At 45.0% G+C, this 22708-nt stretch overlaps 1 protein-coding gene across 1 annotated transcript in view; it reads right to left on the reverse strand.

Moving 5' to 3' along the window:
• Positions 1-22609, reverse strand: part of LOC119395700 (dynactin subunit 4) — a gene marked incomplete at its 3' end in the record, with an annotated part of 29274 nt that extends 6665 nt beyond the window's left edge. The window contains 9 exon segments of the mRNA XM_037662710.2: positions 2680-2753; positions 4996-5105; positions 10303-10415; positions 10549-10607; positions 13267-13368; positions 14682-14725; positions 14847-15025; positions 18393-18463; positions 22264-22609. Of these exon segments, the coding sequence (XP_037518638.1) occupies positions 2680-2753; positions 4996-5105; positions 10303-10415; positions 10549-10607; positions 13267-13368; positions 14682-14725; positions 14847-15025; positions 18393-18463; positions 22264-22395 (884 nt within the window).
• Positions 22610-22708: the final 99 nt, after the last annotated feature.

The raw sequence follows: 22708 nt of genomic DNA on the forward strand, positions 1-22708 counted from the left end.
GCAGTATAACAAAGAAGGCTTGTACTTTTAGAAAAGAAAACAAAAATACGTAAAAACCATTCAACATTAGCGAATTCGTGCACAGTGCACGTGAACACTGCTATTTCAATAAAATCAGTGTATTGAGCCACCCCACAGTGCGAACAATGACTAAGTTAGTGCGAACAATGACTAAGTCCACATTAGCATTTGCAGGACCTGCCAAATATTTCGACAGACACTGGAAGTGCTAATGTGGACCTGTAAATCTGGCAACCTGGAAATTTGGGAGATTCGTAAAGAAGGAGCAAGTGGGGGTAGTGAAAAAAGAAAACTGGCATACGCTTTTGTCTATTGTTTCTCAAGGCCGCAGAAACGCCATACACAGCAGCTCCAAATGATTGCCAATAATTTTTTAGAGGACAGCGATCATACTAGTACTCGTAATTATACTTTGCGTGCACGAATGAGTAATTAAGGAACAAAATGTGCTGTGTCCCTGACAGCTAGTACTAATAGCCCCTTCTAAGTCTCAGTATGCTTTTCCGCAGTACACCAGTGTACTGTGGCAAAAGTGGCTTAAAAAAAGCGTTCAGCGCGCAATAAAACAAGCATCAGGAAATTTGACAACTACTGTCCTTTTCTATTGCGATAGCAGCTATATGGACACTCTCGAGTTTTTGCTGTCATCTCCCGTATAAAGTCCAAATTGATAACATATCCCTGTGCATAGTATGTTCTACCGTGGGTAATAGCGCACGAGTGCGTGCGACGAACGCGGCTGAAGCAGATATCAAACGAGGCAGCCCATCTCCGTCCCTCGGAGGGCACATGCGATAACACCACTCCGCTCGGGAAGCCTGCCATCGAAGCATAGAGGAAACCCACCCCCGACTTGAACGAGCATGAAAAGACGCGAAAGGGGGGCGGGGGGGGGGGGGGGGCGTCGTTTGAGCAGCAACTTTTGAACTTTGATTCTAAGGGCACGGTCACGATCGCTGGCATGTGCGCTATCTCGGCAGCCATCAGCGAGCGACTCCTATATCCCGCAACGTGCTGCGCTCTCAATGCGAAGACACTGTGCAGAAAGAGCGTCTTTCCCTGGAAACGCCGTATTCTCTTACACCAACGTTTTTAGAGTTACGCGAGGTCGGATACAAAAGAGTCTGCTGCCAGCCTCACTTCCTATAGCATTACAATTTGTTGCTATCGCATTCATTGCTTCGTCCTTCCGGTGAAACTGACTTTTTATTTTCTTTCGCGGGTCTGAGCATCTGTATTGGATGACGATGCCCACACTGCAGATGACCAACGCGGCCTCCATTTCTCGCTAAAATTTGCGCAACTGAGAAAATTTTAAGCTGGTCGGGCATTTTGGCGCAGCTTGGCACAACTTTAACAAATTTCAGGGTTTTGGCTCAGCTTGGCGCAAAAATAAGGGATTGTATCAAATTGGCGCAATTGGCGCAGCTGTTGCATCCCTGCAAACTATAAATTCATGGCCTACGCAATCTAAATACCCACCTCGTTGAGCTTCTCACTATTGAGAAGAAGATCGAGGTCTTTTTAACCTGTCCTCGGGGTCCTTGCCTAGACAAGGACACATCTCTAAGTGGATGCAAACTGCTATTTATGCTTAATCGGCAATGCCAGGCCAAAAGCCGGCATCTTTGGTGGCAAGTAACACATCTTCAACAGATTCCCTGTCCTCGAAGTGTACACTACATGAACCTGAAGCTGCAGCCGGTGTAGTAATGACTGAAGGAGTGCCGACACCAATTTTGCAGCTTGTTTTTTCTCTTGCGATACCGTAGCTACTCGAATCTAGGCCGGCCCCAGTTCTAAGCCAACCCCCAAAATTCGCAAGGCCAGAAAAAAAAAAATCATTGTAGTACTCGAATCTCAGCCGACCCCCCCATCCCCCACTTTCGCACATCGTTTTTTCGAAAAAGACATCGGCTTAGATTCGAGTAAATACGGTAAGTACATAGCTAACAGCCAACTTATCACAGCTGGAAACATCATTTGCACGAGCATGGGACTGTTAATTAAGTATCTGAAAATATTTTTACAGTGTCAAGTGACAGTTCTGGCATCGGGAAGCACTGAGAGAGGCGGGGCCAAGTTTTCTTTATCTTTTTTTTAAATGCAGCTAGCCATGTGACCACACAGAAGAGTGACGCAAGCACCGCATGGTCATGCATGCATGTGAGAGCCGTGTCAAACACTGTGGCAGAAAGCACACGCAAGGAGCATGGCAGCCAACACAAAACTCTTGACGTAGCTGGTTGGAGGTCATTTTGTTGGTCAAGTGGATGCCAGCACATAGTTGCGTGACATTAAGCTTAAATTTGATTTACAGCATACAGCTTAAACTTGAACCTACATTTCCTGTTGATATTTCACATATGATGTATGCATGTCCATAGAAATCTACCTCACAAGTTATCTTGCCTTCAAAATTTTGTGTCAGTACTCTTTTTAAGGTCACTATTTGGGTTAGATAGTAATTGCATGCTGACCCTCCAAGTTTCACATTAAGTTTAATAACTTTCATGATAAGGTAGGTATCAAAATATAGTTCTGGCCCGCAAGAATCCATAGGCCAAAATTTCGTATGGGGTCAAATTAACCGGAGCTTAACTGATGGAAGTCTAGTGATTATGCTACGTCCATTGGGTACAACCAGGTACTACTCACAATGCAGCCATCTGGATCTTGAACTTGATGCTAGCAGGGCTGAATTCAGGCTTGCTCAGGTTGTGCTCGCATTCCTGGCAAAGAGGGACAACAGTGGAAAGAACTCTCTTCACTTGTGGTCACAGTGCTTGAAAGCCTACGAGAATGCTCTTGAATGCAACCTGTCTTTCAATGGTTTTGAGGACGCCTCATCAGGAATCACCAGTCGTGTGTCATTATGCATATTGTCTGTGCCATCAGCAGAGGTGTGCGCTTCTAAAATGTGCAAGTATCAATCGACTAGCCCACCAATACAACCTAATAATAGTACCACCATATCTTTTTCAAACCTGTTCTCCACTACAGAATCCTGCAGCAGTCGTTCCTTGGAACCCATGTTCTGAGAGTCATTAGATATATGCACAATTTCTTAGTAATTTTACAGTGTGGCGCCTCGGGTTCTCCGAATTTTTTCACTTTGCCTGCAAAGCCCCCCCCCCCCTCCTCAACCCCCCACGAACTTGTTGTCTGACCCCCTCTGTGTAGGTTTCATGCAACTCGGCCCTCAGCCTCAAAAGGTTGCCAACCCCTGTCATAACACATGAAATTTCACACAAGTATTGCCTCCGGTTCAGTAAAAACAGTAAATGCACACGTATTCAATAAAGCATTTCATTAGAAGCACAGGTGTGCATTGTTCTTAGAGGCTCTTCTGCTGCCATGTTGAATTTTGGTCCGCACCTGAGCAAGACCCCCACCCCGCCTCCAAATCTTGTCAGATTATCTTTCACCGTAGGGGGGGGGGGCTTGCTCGGGATTTTACAGTAGCGTTTTTTTGCTGTTGAATGCAACCAGTGTCCATTTTTACAACAGACTAGGTACAGAAAATTATTTATTTATTCAAGAACGGATCCTGTTTGGGCATTGCAGAAGTGTCAGAACAGCAACAAAAATGATGACTAAACAAACGGGAACTGACCACGCAATTCATATGCTATGAAACAATCACTCAGATGTTCTCAAACTTTAATCCCTTCATTCTCAAACATCCCTTTATTAACATCATGAGTGCAATAATGAACTGATCGTACTGATAATTTGTTTTTTCTTTTTCACATCACTATAGAGCATACCGCTCATAACATATACCACTGGAGTCTGAAATATCCCCGTTATAAATACGACTACATATTACTCAATAAAAATTTTTCAAAAGTAGCAGACATGCAAATCATGTAGCCAAATTAGCCCTGCGTATTGGATTATCGAAGCCTGTGACTGAAATGTTTTCATCCACTTAAATTTCAGAATGCTGAAAAATTGGTATCCGACTACTCGTGTCACCTACAGAATGAGTGCAAGGAGAAAGAAACACTATCGAGAAAAAGTTGGTGAGAACTTTTTGAGATCTCCTCGATTATGCGGATTTCATCACGGCACCAGCACCTACTACACAAAAACTGTGTAGAATCACAAATGAAATTCCGCACACTGCATGGCAGAGAAAGAATGATCAGGTAGCAAACAAAAGGCAGACTGACATTTGTTTCGTAAAACACACCAACAAATTTACAGACTGACGTACTGGTGTGGAATACAAGGTTTATTTTAGCTGCGGCCGCTTCTACTTAGGGCAGACAGGCCGCTGTGTTATTCAGAGACTAATGTAACAAAAGAGGACATTAACCGGATGCTCCCCATGTAATCCTTTGTTGCATTGTCAAGAGCCCAAACACATGCTGACTCAATGAATGCGCTACAGGCACAAGAATGAAGAAACAAGTCTAATGATTGAGACCTGGCATATGATCAGAAGTGGAAGTGCATGCGTGAGCTAGCCTTCGATTGACTTGCATCAAGAAGAAATAAAATGCCTCGACATTTATCTCTCTCGTATACCCCTGTGTGTACGGGAGTGACAGTTGGTGCTACCATACCTACACAAGTGCAGATAAGCTTTTGTGTCTACTTTCTTTTCCACCACAGTGCACCCCCTTTAGTTGATAGTTCGCATTTGTGCTGTCATGTTCTCTTCTCTTGTATCCGTGTTTGCACATTTTAACTTCTTTTATGATGAGCCCTTGGCAACTTGCTCAGATTTCCATCTTACTCAGATTCAATCTCCATGTTCCCTCACTTCTGCTGCCCATGTTGACACACTTTTTGCTGGGATGCTAATTCAATTTTCTCAGCCATGTCTAAACAGACATCCAGTCTTGACAATTCAAAGTGAGACATGCATGAATTCCAAAGACTAGGAACTTCAAAATATGTGCTCCTCCCTAAGCAGAGTTCTAGCAAACTTGAGTTATGTACAATGAGCAACCGACTACGCACCCGACACCTCTGTGAGCGCTTGATGAGCAGAGGCTTGCGCTTGGGCTGCAGAAAGGCCACGTACTCAGCCTGCAGGTCCGGCTGGGACAGTCGTTGACCAATGCTGCACACTGGGACAAGCACCATACATTTCAAAGCACCGACAAACGCACCCGTAAACCTAAAAAATGGCACAATCTCAAGCTTCCAGTTCCATTTTTATAAAATCAACTGCTGCTTCATGAACATGAGAGATAACAGTCAACAAAGTGCAGGGTACCATAAGTTGAAATGTAGGAATAAGCTTGCTGTAGGTTCAGCACTTTACCACTTGATTTATAGACCATGGCAGTCTTTCCCAGGTTCCCCTGGAAGTATAAGCAACCTTATTGCTTCTACAGTTGGTAACAATTATCTTATCATCCCTCAGAACCCACGTCTTGAGGATTTCAGTTCAGCTATCTTGATGCTGTCAGGGTTTATTGGCCTGTTCCTGTTAGTGTGTGATAAATGCAAAGGACACCTTGGCTGTGAGCAGTGTTGGCCACGAGAGAATGGCTACAGCCATGGCAGGTGTATTTATAAAGTACACAATGCTTCTTTTCAATTTACATCTGCATTTCAAACAAATACAAATGCCCTGCTCTTTCTCCTGCTGTTACTTTTTACGCCATCAGATTTGCCTTTTGCCTCACAAGTGTTTGGGTTAATAATTTCGTACAAACCAGTTCAGGATGTCCCCCAGCGAGATTTTTAACTGGTCACTTGTTTGCACTAACCATAACTACATTAATTTTTATAGGTTGTGGGGATCGAGAGCGTCCTCCTACCTGGCGCCTCGTTCCCCAGCTGCCGCGCGCGTGTCGGCCGCGTAGCCCGGGCGCACTTAGGCACCGGCAATCGCCAAGATGGCGGCCAGGGCGCCTCTTTGTCTGGGCGAGCCAAGCGTCGGCTCCGTCCCGCGCTAGCATGTCCGGGCACGCTACGCTGGCGCGCTGCGCGGGCCTACGTCACAACGCAGCGCCATTCCCCATTTGGCCGCTGGTGACATCCTCCTCTCCTACGAGCTAAGATGCGCCCGACGATTCGCTCGTGGCGGCAGATGCTCTCAGGCTAGCACGAGAGGTTGACGCGCTGCTCTAGCAGGCGGCTTCTCGTTCGTGTGCTCGACCGCTGCCCTTTGTGTGGTAGTCTTAGCGCCGCTGGCAAGCGTACTCGATCGGTCTTGCGGAGTTCCCCTTACGGCCTGCAAGCCTGTGAGTGTCGTACTGTGCTGCATCTTGGGTTAATAAACCCGTTGTTGCTGTTACCCTGCCTCGTGCGTGGTTTCTGCGTCGTGTCGGAGAAAACGATGAACCCGGCCGCAGCGTCGTCGCACGCAGCGGCAGTGGAGAACGTCGCGTCTACACGGTCGCGCTCGTAGGTAAGCCTAGTGCAAACCTATCTCCACAAGGTCTATATATGACTATACAAACCTTGCTGTTCTGAGGCTCGGTTGCGATTTTATCAGCCAGCGCATCATATCAGACATTGCATGCAGTTATATTGTTATGGGAATACTGCATGACAACACAGGACGAAATCTGAACAGCAGGAAATTTATAAGACTGTTACAACTAATAAAATAACTTGAATGCTGTTACAACACATGAGGTGTACAGTTGCTGACGGATCTTTTGTTCTCTGAAAATTCGGGTTTGATGGCTATTAAAGACTTGTAAAAATGCACCATCAACATTCCCATGCAGCTTTTGCCCTTTTACAACCCTTTTCTTAAACAGATATAAAGGGTTGTTGACACTGCCTTTTTAAAGTCAAGACGATTGTGTTGTGCGGCTCTTCTGCAAATGTTGGTTCTCGCAGATCACAAAAAGCCTTAGATGCAACATGAACAACCAAAACTCCTTGCAAGAAAAGTGCAAGCTCGTTACATTTAGTATGACTCCCTCCATGCCTAGTCATACTTGTCACCTGATGCATGATGAAAACAAAAACACCAAACGGGTCACTGACGCAATGGAAGTGCAGTGCAGGACACGGAACTGTGCCGTGGTCGTAGAGCATGCAATATGATGCACTGGGGCACCCACCAGCTGGCTCTCCATCTTGCCCCTCCTCTTCCAAGGGAAGAAGGAAACACTGGGCTCAGAGAACTTCTCCTTGGGTGACGTTCATTTTGCTTTTAAGACGCGAAGGAGCACAATCACAAGAGAGGACACGGGACAGAGCGTGTCCTTTCTTGTGATTGTGTTCCTTCGCGCCTTAAAAGCAAATAAGAAAGCACTGGGGTGACCACTTGCCTCTCAACCACTGCCACAAAATGATGCTTCAGCAGTCGCTCTCTGCAGTACAGTGTGAACCTATTGCTGCACATCTTGAGCATTGGCACCAGCAGAAGTTTCAATTTATTTCCTGTCTTTCTGTAGACAGCAATGAAAACGTTATATTGGTACCTTGGATAAACCTGCTTTGTTATAATACTAAGGCTAAAAATACATGGTGTGCCCTATCTGCCACCACTTTGACGGTCAGAAGACACCCCCGTGCCACATGAAATTCACAATGTTCATCAGATTTTCCTCTTCTTTGAGGGGGGGGGGGGACTCTTTAGTGGCATCAACATCAGCATCACATCTAAAAAACAGAGACGCTTGCATCCCCACGAGCGCAGGTGCCGCTGGCGATCGCCTCTGTGGGCTGGCATTTGGCAGAGATTATAAAGCACTTCTGAGACATTGCAGTCCTGTCAGTTTGCTCACAAGAGAGAGCTCAAGACTTCACCGGTCTACATGGTCACTTGTCAACACAAATTAAAGTGGGCTAAAAACAACTCCTTGCCAGTGGGGAGGGAACTCTCAAGCCTTGCATTATGCATGTGATGAACAACCCATGATGCTACTGTACACTTTTTTCTGTTATTCTATATTTATTTATTTTATTTATTTGAATATACTACAGCCCTAATGCAGGGCTACAGCAGGAGTGGATGAGTTATACAAAATACAAACAGAGCAAAAAACAACAATAAAACTGAAATACATAGGCAATACATAAGAAAACATCACTTTGCATATTACAAACTAGATATTTACATATTTTCTACGTCGGTAATAGCGGCATCAATGAAATCTTGTAACGGTAGGGAACGAATACTGCCCGGTAAGGAATTCCAGAGGTCTATTGTACGTGGGAAAAAACTAAATTTGAATGTGTTAGTACGAGCGAATAAAGGCTTTATGTTCAGGATGTGAGAGCTGCGGGTGCAAGTTTCTTCCATAAATGATATGTAATTACCACCAGTGATACTAGGAGAGGAGTTGATGACTGTATATTATAGTTTTAAAGATTCGATTCGATAACGAGAGTGCAATGGTACAATGTTCAGTGATTGCAGAGCCTGTGTTGGTGAGAAGTTGTGTCTGTAGTTGCGGCATATGAAGCGGATGGCTTTACGTTGAACGCTATCAAGGATTTTTAGGTCACATTGTTTATAAGGGTACCAAACGACAGATGCGTATTCTAGAATAGGGCGTATCAACGTTTTATACAGAAGTAGTTTGGTATCGCGGGGGGATTTAGCCAAAGTACGGCGCAAATAACCTAATTTTTTTAGAGCTTTCCCGCTGATGTATTCGATGTAGTTGGTCCAGGAAAGATTTTTTTGTTAGAATCACACCCAAATATTTATATTGAGACACTCTTTTAAGTTGTGTACCATCCAGATAATAATCAAACGAAAACGGGTTCTGTCCATTGGTAAATGACATGACTGTTTTATTGCAATTGACGTTCATCTGCCATGTTTTGCACCAAGTACTGAAAGAAATGAGCGATTGTGAAAGACGGTGATGATCTTCTGCAGAATTAATCGATTCGTATAATACGCAGTCATCTGCATAAAGTCTTATTTTAGATGAGGTGCAGTGAGGTAAATCATCAATATATATAAGGAATAATAATGGGCCCAGTACAGATCCCTGCGGAACGCCTGACGTGACGTCAACAAGGGATGATTCCACTGAATTGAAAGAAACAAATTGTGAGCGATAATGAAGGAAAGTGGCGATCCAAGAGACAAGACGGGAATTATTGAGTATGGTATCTAATTTCACTAGCAACTTAGAATGAAGAACAGAGTCGAAAGCTTTAGAGAAGTCAATGAAAATAGCATCTATTTGATCTCCTATATCTAGGTTAGAGGCGACGTCGTGAACAAAATCGACTAATTGTGTAGCAGTGCTGTAGCCACGACGGAAACCATGCTGAGCTGACGTTAGAACTTCATTGAAGTCGAGGAATTCGATGATATGCTTTTGAATAATGTGTTCCAACATCTTGCATGACTGTCCAATAAAATTTGTTATACTTAACTATGCATGACTGTGGTGTAAGAGATATTGGCCTGTAATTAGATAAGAGTTGTCTGTCACCAGATTTGAACAAAGGCAATACTTTCGCAGTTTTCCATGAAGATGGTACTTCACCACAGTCAAGGGATTTCTGGAAGATTACAGTAAGGTAACGGGCTGTCCACGCGGAGTATCTCACAAGAAAGGAATTCGGTATGCCGTCCGAACCGGAACATTTCTTGGTGTCGAGGTTCAAGATTAGGTTCAATACACCTTCAGAGCTTATTACAATATCACCTAGTTTATTGGTTTGTACGTCATGATTAAAGATTGGAACAACATGGTTGTTGAGGGTGAAAACCGATTGAAAATAAGAGTTAAATGCATTGGAAACTACGATGGGGTCGTTTGTAATGGTGTCATTAATCTTGAAAGAGGAACTGGTTGTTGGACTAGGCAAAACTGTGCAAGCCTGGTTGTGTTAGCCAGTACCATTTGTGGCAGTAAGTATGGAACTAGATGGCATCACGTAGCACCTGATCTTTTAGAATTGGCAGCGCACCAATAAACATGTGTGCTACCTAAAGGCATTAAATCTACTGAGTCGAGAACCTCGCTGTGAAACTAATCAAAGAAGAATGGTTGAGAGGTCCGCTTTGTTGTTGATGTTATCGAAGTCACGCAAGCGAGGAATCCAAAAGGCAGCTGGCTTCCGAGCACTGATAGCATGCCTCACGATTAGTCCCTTTCCAGGCTTATTTTTATTTTAAAAAACTGGTCACAAATACACATTAGCATTCAGGGAACCCTGATGGTGCTTCTCTGGAGTTCAAAAATTTCTTGCCAGGCATCAGTTTCACACTCTTGTGGACTACTGATAAGCACACTCTGATGTACGTCAAAGTCGATGGCTTTTGTTTCACTAGCGAGCGGTAGTGGTTAAATGCCACAAGGGTCAACAGCATCCCAGCAGACTCACCTTGAGACACACTGACAGGCTCGGAGAAGTATTCCTCGGGAAGTGGCTCGAGCTCATCGGTGGCAATGGCCGGCTGCATCTCTTGCACTTTCTTCACCTCGTCCTCCTTCCTTCTGCAAGAACACGAGTAACTTATGGCTCTCTCTTGCGCATAAAGTGGAGGAAACGAAAGTATGATTCATCCCGAGAAGGCCATGCTGATACAAAGAGCAGGCCCCTTTGTGCTCATACTTTGCAGCAACTTACCCAACACTGATGAGACCCGCAAACTTTTTGGCCACCACTGCTGACACTCCATATCGATCCTTTTAAAACAAGAGAAGAAAAATGTTTTTTTGCAAGAGAACATATCTACAACTGTGACAGTGCTAGAAAGTTCTGGTATAGCGTAGAAAAACTTTCCTTAGGGTTAGTGTGTGATGCAATGCTAATGCTAAGACAGGCTGCACTGCACAGCCCAAGCTAGTCTTTTAGAATAACGGAAGGCAGTGAAATGCTCATGCTGATGCAAACATATACCTTGTCATCTAGATGTAAAAACACCGTCACCATCACTAGCAGTATCGCACAACTACACCGACATTGGTGTGGAATGCATCCTGAGGAGGACCCAGTTTACAGAAGATGCAAACGCTACTGCGCTGTGCACTGAAAACGACCTATCAGGTGTTGCAACATTGTTGAGCATCCCCACACATCTACTCTGCTATTGCCTGCTTGTTACTGAATGTAGAACTGATTTCAATTTCTGACGGTCTTACAAGGTCTGCCAGCAGCTTTTAAGATTTCTAGCACCTTCTTTTATAGCAAAACAAGTCAAATCCCATAACAGTAGACACCACTGAGGCACCTTGCATCAGAAAACATGTGGCACTGAGGCCACTTGCACAACACCTCATCATACCTGTCGCAAAGCAACAGCGGACAGAAAGCTGAGTTACTTCATAGGGCTTCATCGCAGAAGAAAGCCAGGTATCCAGACATGTACGTAAGAGAAACAGATAAGAGGAAAACCAACTACGTATAACCTTAAAAGTTGCACTGTAGCAGAAAAGAAGGCAGTTAAAAACTTATCATCACATGCTTGGAATGGCAGCGCCACCAATCAATCAGACAAGCGGGGCTCCATGCAAGAGATAACTGTTTAAAGGAGTACCGACACGAGTTTCGGCCATCGCAAAAGTGTCATTTTCTGTTTCCTTGGCATGTAGCGTTAACACTCCCCACACACCGGAGCCAGCAAACAGGTATAACATATTTTACTTTGATTTTAAAGTTTTCATCGCCCAGGATCTGCAAGACAACCACACCGCAATGGACATAATCATGACGAGTCAACACAGTTCGCTGGATCTGCGAACTCTGCATCCTGGATGCAGCCGAAATTGCTGTCGGAGCCAGTGGTCGTCAATTCACCCTTCGTCGTTTGCGTGTAACATGTACAGTGCGCGTCAAATGAAACCCGAACACTGGCAAGCCTTCGCATGGTATAGTGCGCGCCGTCCAGTTATCAGCATAGACAGGCGCGCATATGCGCAGTGCGGTCAAACCGGATGCGCGAGCCTGTCAAGGGTGATGACAGGACGGCGCACACTATACCATGCGAAGGCTTGCCGCTGTTCAGGTTTTATTTGACACGCACTGTACAAATAACAGAAAACTACAGAGTGCTGCAAGAACATCAAGTGTTGCTGTCCTCATGTGACTTAGACCTACGTCACACTGCGTTTACAGGGCCACCCCCTCGATATCAAAACCAAAAGTAGCTTTTTAAGGAAGTGGCATTAAAAATTAGAGCTGTGCAAATAGCAAAACTTTGGGTGCGAAGCGAATTCGAATATTGAAGTGTGAGTGCGAATCGAATATTTTTCTAATACTTCGAAGCGAAATTGCAGAAAAAAAAAGTTAGAGAGGATTCCTAAGCACATTCTTATGAGATAGCAACATGAAAGTGTTTCTATTCGCTAGGTTGATGAAGCACTGGCAGAGCGGTGTTTCATAGTTGTCTTATCAAGAATGAGGCAATGTAGAGGCCGAATTGTATTTATGTACATGATTTTGTGCAACCAAACTGTTGCCGACAACACTTTACACGTGAGAGGCAAAGACGCCATTTCCTCAGCCTCTCCTCCTCTTTCAACTTCTGTGGAAGCCTAAATGATGTGGTGGACAAAGATGTGCTCCCTTCAAATCCGGAGTTCCAAATCTGCCTCGTAGACGTCGCTATACAAGAACATCTGAAATTTTGGATGCTAAAAAGCTTCGGCTTCCGATTTTTCGGACTTCAAGTCCAAAACAGCATTAATTGAGCTCCCACCTCTGCCACATCGTTCATCTCCATGTTGGAACCAGCGTTTTCTTGAGTTAGTACATTTGCGACCGTAGCAGAGCTTGAAAGGCAGTTTTGCCGCAATACCGGGGTGTGATGAGGTGAAGCATATTGAAAATCTAGGGACCACTTCCAATCGGCTGTTGACTGTGTCTTGACAAGGTTCGACCGTAACGGAGCTTGAAAGGCAGCTTTGCTGCAATACGAGGGTGTAATGAGGTGAAGCATATTAAAAATCTGAAGGGGTCACTTTCAATCGGACGTTGACTGTATTTGTTTTTGGGAAGTTCAAATAGTTCGAATAGTAAAATTCCAGTGCAAATCGAATTGAATAGCAAACACTATTCAAAAAATATTCGAAATTTCGAATATTCGCACACCCCTATTAAAAATATATTAAATGCCCTCCTAGCAACCACGATACCCTTTTTAGTGTTCTTGACATGAGTACTTTCATTAAGAGCAATAATACGAAAATTTCTCAAATTCGTTTCAGTACACCTTAAGCCTTTACGCAAGGTAACCAAAGGCTGGTTCACCACATTCATGTCTGCATGCCTTGCTTTCTTCTACGAAGGCAAAGCAAATGATTCGACTGACCCTGTACCTGCACAATGGCACGAGCAGTTACTGACCGAGAACTGGAGGTATCCCGCACGCTGGCTAGCTTTCTTGCGATCCCGCTCCACCTTGTCCCTCTGGGCCACCAGCCGGTAGTGCTCGAACAGGACGCCCACCTACAAACATTTACGTTACTGCTCAGTGTTACTTAATTACATGACACTGAAGGCAGAAGACAATTTATTTCGGACAAAACTCGCCCTGAATTCTAACTTTCATACTTTGATAGAACAGTTCGAACACAGTATGGAGTTAAGTCTTAAGTCTTGACTTATCTGTCCTTGTACTTTATTCAATTCAGAGTTTGGCAAATTAGTTTTATGGAAGCCCTCAAGGCGAAGGAATGTTGATTAAAGGAAAAGTTTGTCAGCCATCTGTTCGTAGCTTCGTGCTACGAACAATGAAATTATGCGTCACCATCTTGCCACCGAAATTGCTCACATTTCGATGCACACTAGAAGGCTTTCAACATCAGTTTCTTTTTTTTTTTTTTGAGCTTGTGCATGGTGGCATGGCAGCAAGTCATGCAACAACTTGCTGCCATGCCACCATGCACAAGCTCAAAAAAAAAAAAACTGATGTTGAAAGCCTTTTAGTGTGCATCGAAATGTGAGCAATTTCGGTGGCAAGATGGTGATGCATAATTTCATTGTTTCCTGAAAGAATCGGATACAAAACAGAGAATGACGTGGAACGGCGCAGTTGGCAGAAATTTACATATGTATTGGCACAGTTTCATTGTGTGCCAATACATTCAGCACTGTCTGCACAAACCAAGTGGTACATTGCAGGATTCTCGCGCTTCGGCCACAGTTGGCTGCTATATTCTGATGTACACATACACATGCAAAGCCTCACATTATCTTGGCAATGGTCGAAAATGACGGTCAAAACATCTCTGCCAACCAGTCGAGACATTTCGCGAGGTACAGAACCACAGGAATCTCACAAAACAGTTTTGGTACAGTGCCTCTGGTAGCAACGGGAACTGCTTTTTTCACAAACGTAAATAGTTGTCACTGCAGCGCGTCACGTTTCCTAACACATCGTCATTGATCAGGGTCTGTAGCAGCTGGTCTTTCAATGGTGTCATGCACGAAATGCAATAGCAGATGCGAAAGTGACATAAAACTCGTCAGATTGTAGCATTGTCATTTAAGTTAAGCTCGAAAGACCTTAAACACGTGAGCACACTCTAGCATGAGCACACTCAAGCATGCTGCTTTGGAATTCAGAGCCCAGTGCATGTCACATAACCAGCAGGCTGCCTCAGTGGCGTCATTCATGTGATTGTGACTAACGAAACTCAAGTGCCCACATTCCCCTTATTCACTAACGTTACAACGGGCAAAATAAACCAATTTCACTGAGTGGCATTCCTGATAGAGTGCCTATAAGCAAAGCTCCATGTGGAAGAACAAAAGCTCACCCGCTTGCTCCAGGGGTTCTCGTACTCCTGCCAGCCGCCCGTGGCTGCAAAAAGGGGGCAGTGTTGGTGGCCAAGTTTGGCAGTGTTGGTGGCCAAGTCACAACGTTATGAACAAAGACAGAGAGGAAGTCCATGGCCAGGCCAAGCTGTGTAGGAGAGACTTACCCATTGTCTGATCGGGTAGCCCAACGTCCTTGGTCGCCCATCGGCACAGGCCACAGGCCATGTAGTACACCTTCTTAGCCACTGCCTTGCCAGGGTCCTCGGGTGTCTGCACCTGGATGGTGGTGGCACGCACCGACAGCGTGTGCCCGCAGCTCGGGCACTCAAAGCACGTTGAGCACCTGCACATACGTGGCTTCTTTAGCAATTCTGACCAGGTCCCTCAAAGGCCCCCTCATCTCCTGCTGTTTCCCACCCACTTATTGCTGCAACACCTGTCCATTCCCAATAAACTAGAGCTGTGCGAATAGCAAAATTTTGGGTGCGAAGCGAATTCGAATAATAAAGATTGAGTGCGAATCGAATCGAATAATTTCGGATAATTTTCGAATATTTCTCAAACATTTTTCGAATAATTCGAAGTGAAATTCCAGAAAAAGTTGCAGAGAATCCCTAAGTATGTTCTTGTGAGATCGCAACATGAAAGTGTTTCTTTTCGCTAGGTTGATGAAGTGCTGGTGGGGTCATATTTAATAGTTGTTTTTCTTATCAAGAGTGAGGCAATGTAGAGGCCGAATTGTATTTATGTACATGATTTGGTGCAACCAAAGTGTTGCCGACAACACTTTACACGTGATAGGCAGAGATGCCATTTCCTCAGCCTCTCCTCCCCTTTCAACTGCTGTGGAAGGCCAACTGATGTGGCGGTCAAGGGTGTGCTCCCTTCAAGTCCGAAGTTCCAAATCTGCCTCGTAGACGTCGATATATAAGAACATCTGAAATTTTGGATGCTAAAAAGCTTCGGCTTCGGATTTTTCGGACTTCCTGCCCAAATTTCAGGTCCAAAACAGCATTAATTGAGCCCCCAACTCTGCCACATCTTTCATCTCCATATTGGAACCAGCTTTTTCTTGAGTTAATACATTTGCGACCGTAGCGGAGCTTGAAAGGCAGCTTTGTCGCAATACGGGGGTGTGATGAGGTGAAGCATATTGAAAATCTCGGGACCACTTCCAAACAGACGTTGACTGTCTCTTGGCTAAGTTCGACCGCAACGGACCTTGAAAGGCAGCTTTGCCGCAATACAAGGGTGTGAGGAGGTGAAGCATATTAAAACATCTAGGGACCACTTCCAATCGGACGTTGACTGTCTCTTGCCTAAGTTCGACCGTAAGGGAGCTTGAAAGGCAACTTTGCCGCAATACGGGGGTGTGATGAGGTGAAGCATATTGAAAATCTAGAGACCATTTCCAACCGGATTTTGTCTCTTGGCTAAATTCGACCGTAACAGAGCTTGAAAGGCAGCTTTACCGCAATACGAGAGTGTAATGAGGTGAAGCATATTGAAAATCTGAAGGGGTCACTTTCAACCGGACGTTGACTGCATTTGTCTTTGGGAAGTTCGAATAGTTCGAATAGTAAAATTTCAGTGCGAATCGAATCGAATAGCAAACACTATTCGAAAAATATTCGAAATTTCGAATATTCGCACACCCCTACAATAAACCCCTTCACCCTGGAAGATGATAGATGGGTTTGCTGACGAAAAACATAGCACCATGGCTGGAGAAGTGATGAGACTACACTAGGCTCACAAAGTGAACTATGCAGGCTAGTGGAAACAAGACGCAGGACCACCCTTCCGTGTACTTTGCTGTTACGGCTGTCCCAGCTAAACTACATGCCTATGTTTGACGGGGCTAAGCTTGGAATACAATGACAATGTACACAACATTTCAGGGTGTTTACCAGGTTGAAAAGTCCAAGTTCCCAAGTCCTTTTGTATGAAAGCACAACTTTTGTTTCATCTTCAGACACAATGACACCTGATCCTGTCACTCTATAATAAGCATGCTAATGAATAATAGGTAATTCCTTTGTACAGGTACTCAAATATCAAAATTATGTCTGAAGTTCCAATTGAATTAAATAGTAGTGTTCAATTCAAACAGTAAAGTGAATAGAGAGGTTAGTAATCTCTACATCAAAATGGATAACTTTGAAGAAAAATTGTGAGAACTGTTGCGAATAGAGTGGATAGGAATAATACTTGGTCAGTTAATTTGCTAAACTATTAGAGGCTTGAGAAAGGAAAAAATCTGCATCCACCCATTTGTTGCACAAAGCTACAAGCTCCACATCAGTTCTGTGGGACTCGCAGAACTGACATGCAATAATCAGTGACTATGTGCTTCGGGTTGTCGATTAATTCGCCATTGCACTGCCAATCACTAGCCTTTCGGTTAGTTCAATTGCTAGAGTGACAGCCCCAGGTAGGCAATAATCATGGGTTAGATACCCAAACCAGGATGAATTTCTCATCAGCCAGGAAGCTCCGAAGCTTTGCTTTCTGAGAATTTCGTATAGCTTTCCTTGTATGTTTGTGTTACAAAAATGTGGATGGCAATCTTTCCCTTTCATAACCCTTCCTCCACCTTGTGGGAATCTACAGAACTAAATCTGTCATAAGGCGGTTAAACCTTTACAAGCTGCGCCAATGAAACATGACGGCTGCTCACTCGGTTCGCTATATGACAAGGCCTGCCACAGTGGAACAGATGACGTTTGCTTGCCGCACTGCCATCTTCAGCCACACAGAAAAAGCATACACAGAAGACCTGTCAGCGATATCAATGTTCTCACTCTATTAAAAACTGTCATGCTCTCTTAGGAAGCATAGGAGAAGAGCTTCCTAGCCTTTTTAATCAGTTTGGTTCATGTTGAACCATTTTTATTGTAGAAGTATACACAGCACTGGTGCAACAGGTCAAAATTGAGACATTAAGACAGTAAACCAGCTTGTTCTCCTCCACTTTTGAGTTCGGGGGAGAGTAAGCAAGACATACATAAACACGGTGTTAAAGAAGGCTGCCCCGATGAAGATAAGTCCTCTTTTCGAAACATTAGCTCCAGTGAGATTTCACAATATTTTTCATCACTCAATGAAAGTATATGTGGCAGTGCCCCAAAGAGACCCAGTCATCAGGCTAGTCCAAGAAGTGGACCATTGACTATTCAACACGCACTAACTGAAAGCTAATACTACTGACTTATCGCTGAGAGGTTAGTGCAACCGTAGTTTTCAAATGAACTCCTTTCTTTGCAAAAAAACGCCAGGTCTGTGCTGAAACCGCAGCACAGTCACAGCGAAAGCTGGAAGAGCGGCGTTTCTGGATCCCGTTGTAAGCTCTCTTGGGGCAACTAATACAAGTACACTAGCAAGGTACCCACTACGCCATAAATCACAATTTTTGTGAAGTTGGGAAGCACCTACTAAGCCATTATCCATCATTCTGCGTATAAGCGAGGCACCAGCTACACGTCTGTAAGCATTATGTGCACTTTGCTGACGTGACGACTGATGACGAAGAATTATGGCTCAACCCCTTGTAATGGGTTGGAAGCTTTAAACGGCCCACCAGTTATGTAATTTGCATTAGGTGACGCCCGGTCGCTATGTCCCTCTCCCGCCATGCTGCAAAAAGTGCAGTAATAGAGCTAAAAACAGCCTGTCCAGAAGCATTGCACAGACTGCAAGTGCCGACTCACTTGTTCTTCTTCATTCTTGCCTCAGGTGAGGGCATGTACTCAAGGCAGTTGGAGCAGTAGTTTGAGTCCACCTAGGCATAAAGAAAACATATCAGAACATTTCAAGTTTAACCATTCACAACAAAATTTTTTATGCTTGTGGACATACGAGTCCGCCTCTTCCTGTACCACGTCATGCAACATCTCAGCATAACCAGCTACTAGCCTATGGGTAGATTCGCAAAGAACAACTCTGGGATCGATTAATAACATCAGTGAAAACCGCATTCACGGCAACGGCTGAGGCAAATTAAGATCATTAGAATGCCTTGAGGGGCTAGTTGGTGCACTCTTGTAAACAACTGTTAACAATCGTTTACAAGGCTGAGGCAACCACAGTAGCTTTAACACTGAAGGATGCGGACTGCAGAAGGATATCTGCATCTATACCCCCCCCCCCCCCCCCCCCGATTCGCAGGCGGTGTTGCCTTTTCCGATTGGGGACAGTACCCCAGGCCATGGTTAGGACCATAGACAATGAGGTCACTAATGTCAGTTGTACACGGTGCTGGCACATGAAGGCATGGACAGAAACACAAGGGTGGACAGGACAGCTTGAGTACAAGATGAGGCTTATAGCACAAGAAAAGACACGACAAAGATAGAAGTGACACACACAGGCACCGTGTGTGTCACTTCTTTGTGTCTTTTCTTGTGCCATAAGCCTCATTACGTCATACCAACAGGCCAAACATGCTATGCTATCGAGTACAAGATATCCAAACGTCGGTCTAGCCATGTACAGACCTTCCAAAGACAGATATATTTTAGGACAGCAAAGAAAGGAAAAATGGTATTTCAGCAGGTTCCATCCAAAGCTGACCTGATGGAAGGTGGCGGACTGGCGCCGACTCCAAACAAATCCTAAACTATACAAGCTAAATAGATACATGTTAAAGCATATGCCGACAAATGCCCACGGTGTGGCGAAAAGCCTCCCTGGTCACATATCACACTCGTGCGCTCCAGAAGACCACCACAGAAATTTACAAAACAAGATTTTCTGTGGAAGTGGGAGGCATGGCTTGTGGACAAGGAACAGAACAGCCAGCTGGCTCTCCTGGATTTAGCCCTGCAAGCCATTCCAAGCAAGTGGGTACCTGGACTAGGGGCCCCACCCACATTCTATTAAAGCAATAGCGTTAAACAGCCCGTGTCATAGAAATTGCGGTGTTGTTGGTTGTGAATTAAAAATCGGCATTTTCTGTGAGTGGAAAATTGTGATTGATGCAAATAATAAAAATTGGGGGTTCGAGCTGGAATGGAACCCAGGCCTTCCGTGTAGCAGTCGGGTGTTCTACCAGAGCCTCGCCTCTGCTTCAAGAATGAGCCCTATACAGGCGTCATGTAGTGTGAGGAGTCACGTTAAAAAATGCAACATCGCATGACACAAGCATAGAACTGCACCATGTGATTGATGCAACCAGTGGGTGATTTAAAGGCCCTCCCCATTACAAAGTGCTCAGGCATAACTAATCATCATCAGCCACAGCTCAATAATGTGTGCAGTTACGTAGGTACAGTCGCGCTCAATATGACTTGCAACAAGGGAGCGCGTGGCCTCACTATTTCAAAGATAGGGCATGGCTTCAACTTACCCTCAATTCCTCAACGAAACAATATTTTCTAATTTAGGATCATCCCCAAGTGAGAGAACAGCAATTAGTTGCGGAAGTGAGGGCAAGTTGAAGCCATGCACAACGTTTGAAGTAGTGAGGCCACATGCTCCCGTATTGCAAGTTAAATAAAGCGTGACTGTACACGTATTGCCTTGCAGGTGAGGAAAATGATGAAATATAGTGCAGTGGGCGCTTCGCAACTGTACTTGCAGTACGCACACTTGGAGGGTTTGAAATGACCAATGGTATGTGCACAGACGTTCCTTTACTCATGGTGTGGCTGAGGTGTCCACCGAGAACCAAAGCACGGCAGGCAAATAAGAAGACAATGCAAACGGGGCGCGATTACACTAACATGTTCCCCTCCTGAAGGCGAAGCTCAAGCATCCTCCAAGTTCTTTCTTTAAACGCAGATCACTTTGGGGGCCCGAGCCTTATGCTGTCACTTGGCGTCACGCTCGAAGTACCAAAATAGGTCAAAAGACGGTGCTCCAGGTCAAGTCAGTACCAAAATAGGTCAAGAGAAGGCGCCACTGCATCAAAAATGAAGGTTTCCTTTCCCACCATGGGCACCGAGCAGGCTGCACGTTTGGAACGCTAGCGCGTGCTTGCCCATGAATGCCAATATTACCGAAGGGTTAATTCGTATGTCCAAGCCCACAAAGCGATAAAGAAACGCCAGAGCCGGGAGTTAGAAACGAGATCTATGGAAGAGAGAAGCGGAGGCGAAGCGCGAGTGAATGCAAGGTAACCCTCAGCTTCGGAAGACTCAGATGCAAGCCAGCGCCAACAAATACAGACGAACCCAAAGCTTCGACTCGGACAAACACACGCCAAGTGTTAGCAGAAGCAGGTGGATCCTCAGCTCTGCTCCGCAATTTGTAGAGATTTCACGGTGTGGAACTAACTGGATTTCTTTCTGCCTTTCTCAAATATAGTTTTACCCTCTGTTGGCTAATGCTCTGATGTCAGCTCGAGTTGGCAAGGGGCTGCTACCAGTCAGCTAGAGCATGCTCATTCCGTGTGGTGGTGGTAAAATGTTGGCTAGCACTGGGTAATGTGAGTTAAATGCTATGTGTTCCTTATTCTGTGTCTCGTTTTTGCACTGTTTACAGAAGTATGTGCGTATACCAACAAGCCCGGCTAACCACCATTTTGAAGTCAACTAGTGCACGCTGTTGTCGAGCGCTGGTTAACGTTAGCTGAATGTCAGTGTTGGCTGGTGCTAGGTAATGTCAGCTACAGTCGCATATTGTTTGCTATTGACTAATAATGTGAGAAATATCACATGCACTGCTACTACTCCACCATGTAGTGTTGATCAACCCTTACGTAATGTGCAAAAAGATGTAGCTCATGATGGGCACATCAGGGTGCCTGAGCGTGCATCTTTCGCAAATACAGCTGGCATCAGCGCCAACATTACGTTGAGCTCTCAATTGACATTCAGGAATCACAATGTAGTTGATATGCCTGGTAACTCTGCATCACGCACACAACTTGAATTTACACAAACACAACATTCCACCTCATATTGTTGGGCTCAGTGTCAAACTGTGTGTCATAACCAGCTTTTTGCCAAGTGTTTCACGTACCAGATTCCCACAGAGTGGGATCTGTCGGAAAATTTTTTGGGCTTTTACACAAGACACTACGACTGGCTTGTGGGCATGTGCACTCGTGGCCTGTAATTTTCTTCGGTTCTCAAGGCACACAATTCTAGAACTCTATATGATCATTGCACAGCAACTGTCACTTGCTTTGTCGCGGGCACGAGATCACCAAATAAAGAGAACAGTCTTTATTTCATGCCTTGTCTACCGATGTATTCGTCACAACAACAACACAATATTGGGGGAACAGTCCCACCACCGACATCTTGAGAGGTATGTGCAGTGCGATCGCAGAAAACGAGCTGAGCGTGTGCTCCAGTATGTATTTTGATGCTAAACGAAAGTATCGCAATGCATGTTGAGGACATGACACGCCTTCTAAGTCGGGATCGGTTTTTGCCATGTCCTTCGTGCCACTGAGCTCGTGCTTGTCAGCCTTCTTGTCCCAGCTTAGTGCATCCACTGTAACTTTGCTCTAATCAGTGCATCAAATTCCGCAAAGCTGAACCCATTCAATTCGCCTTGCCGACTCAGTAACATTTCCGCCAAGAAACTGTCATTGCCATAACAACCAGGGCTACGCCGCAAGTCATAACTTACCTCGTGAGAAACGCAGTCGCCGCATCTGAGCTTCGAACAGTGCCGGCAAAAGTATATGCGAGTAATCGGTCGCCTTGAACTACAGCTGCACACGTAGAAAACTCGCTCATTCGTAAAAATGTCAGCAGCCATCCTTCAAGGTGGGGTGCGTGTACTAGAAAGTGGCTGGTGGATAGCACGTAGCGGCACGAAACACCTACATGTAGCAGCTACGGAGCCCTCGGTGGCGATGCCTGGCAGGTGACCGCATTTAAAGTGTTGTAAACTGCACGGAACAACCACGGCTCTGAACCACACCGGCCCACACAGAAACGCGTTCGTCTTCGTCTCGCCCGTACCGGAAGTTCGGAACGTGAAACTCGGGTGTTTGACGCAACTTCCTCCTTAAACATGGTCCCTAGATTCTAGGGACCGGACGTTCTAACGTTAGGGCACGGCCACGGGC

The sequence above is a fragment of the Rhipicephalus sanguineus genome, chromosome 6 (genome assembly GCF_013339695.2).
Source record: "Rhipicephalus sanguineus isolate Rsan-2018 chromosome 6, BIME_Rsan_1.4, whole genome shotgun sequence".
Lineage (NCBI taxonomy): Eukaryota > Metazoa > Arthropoda > Arachnida > Ixodida > Ixodidae > Rhipicephalus > Rhipicephalus sanguineus.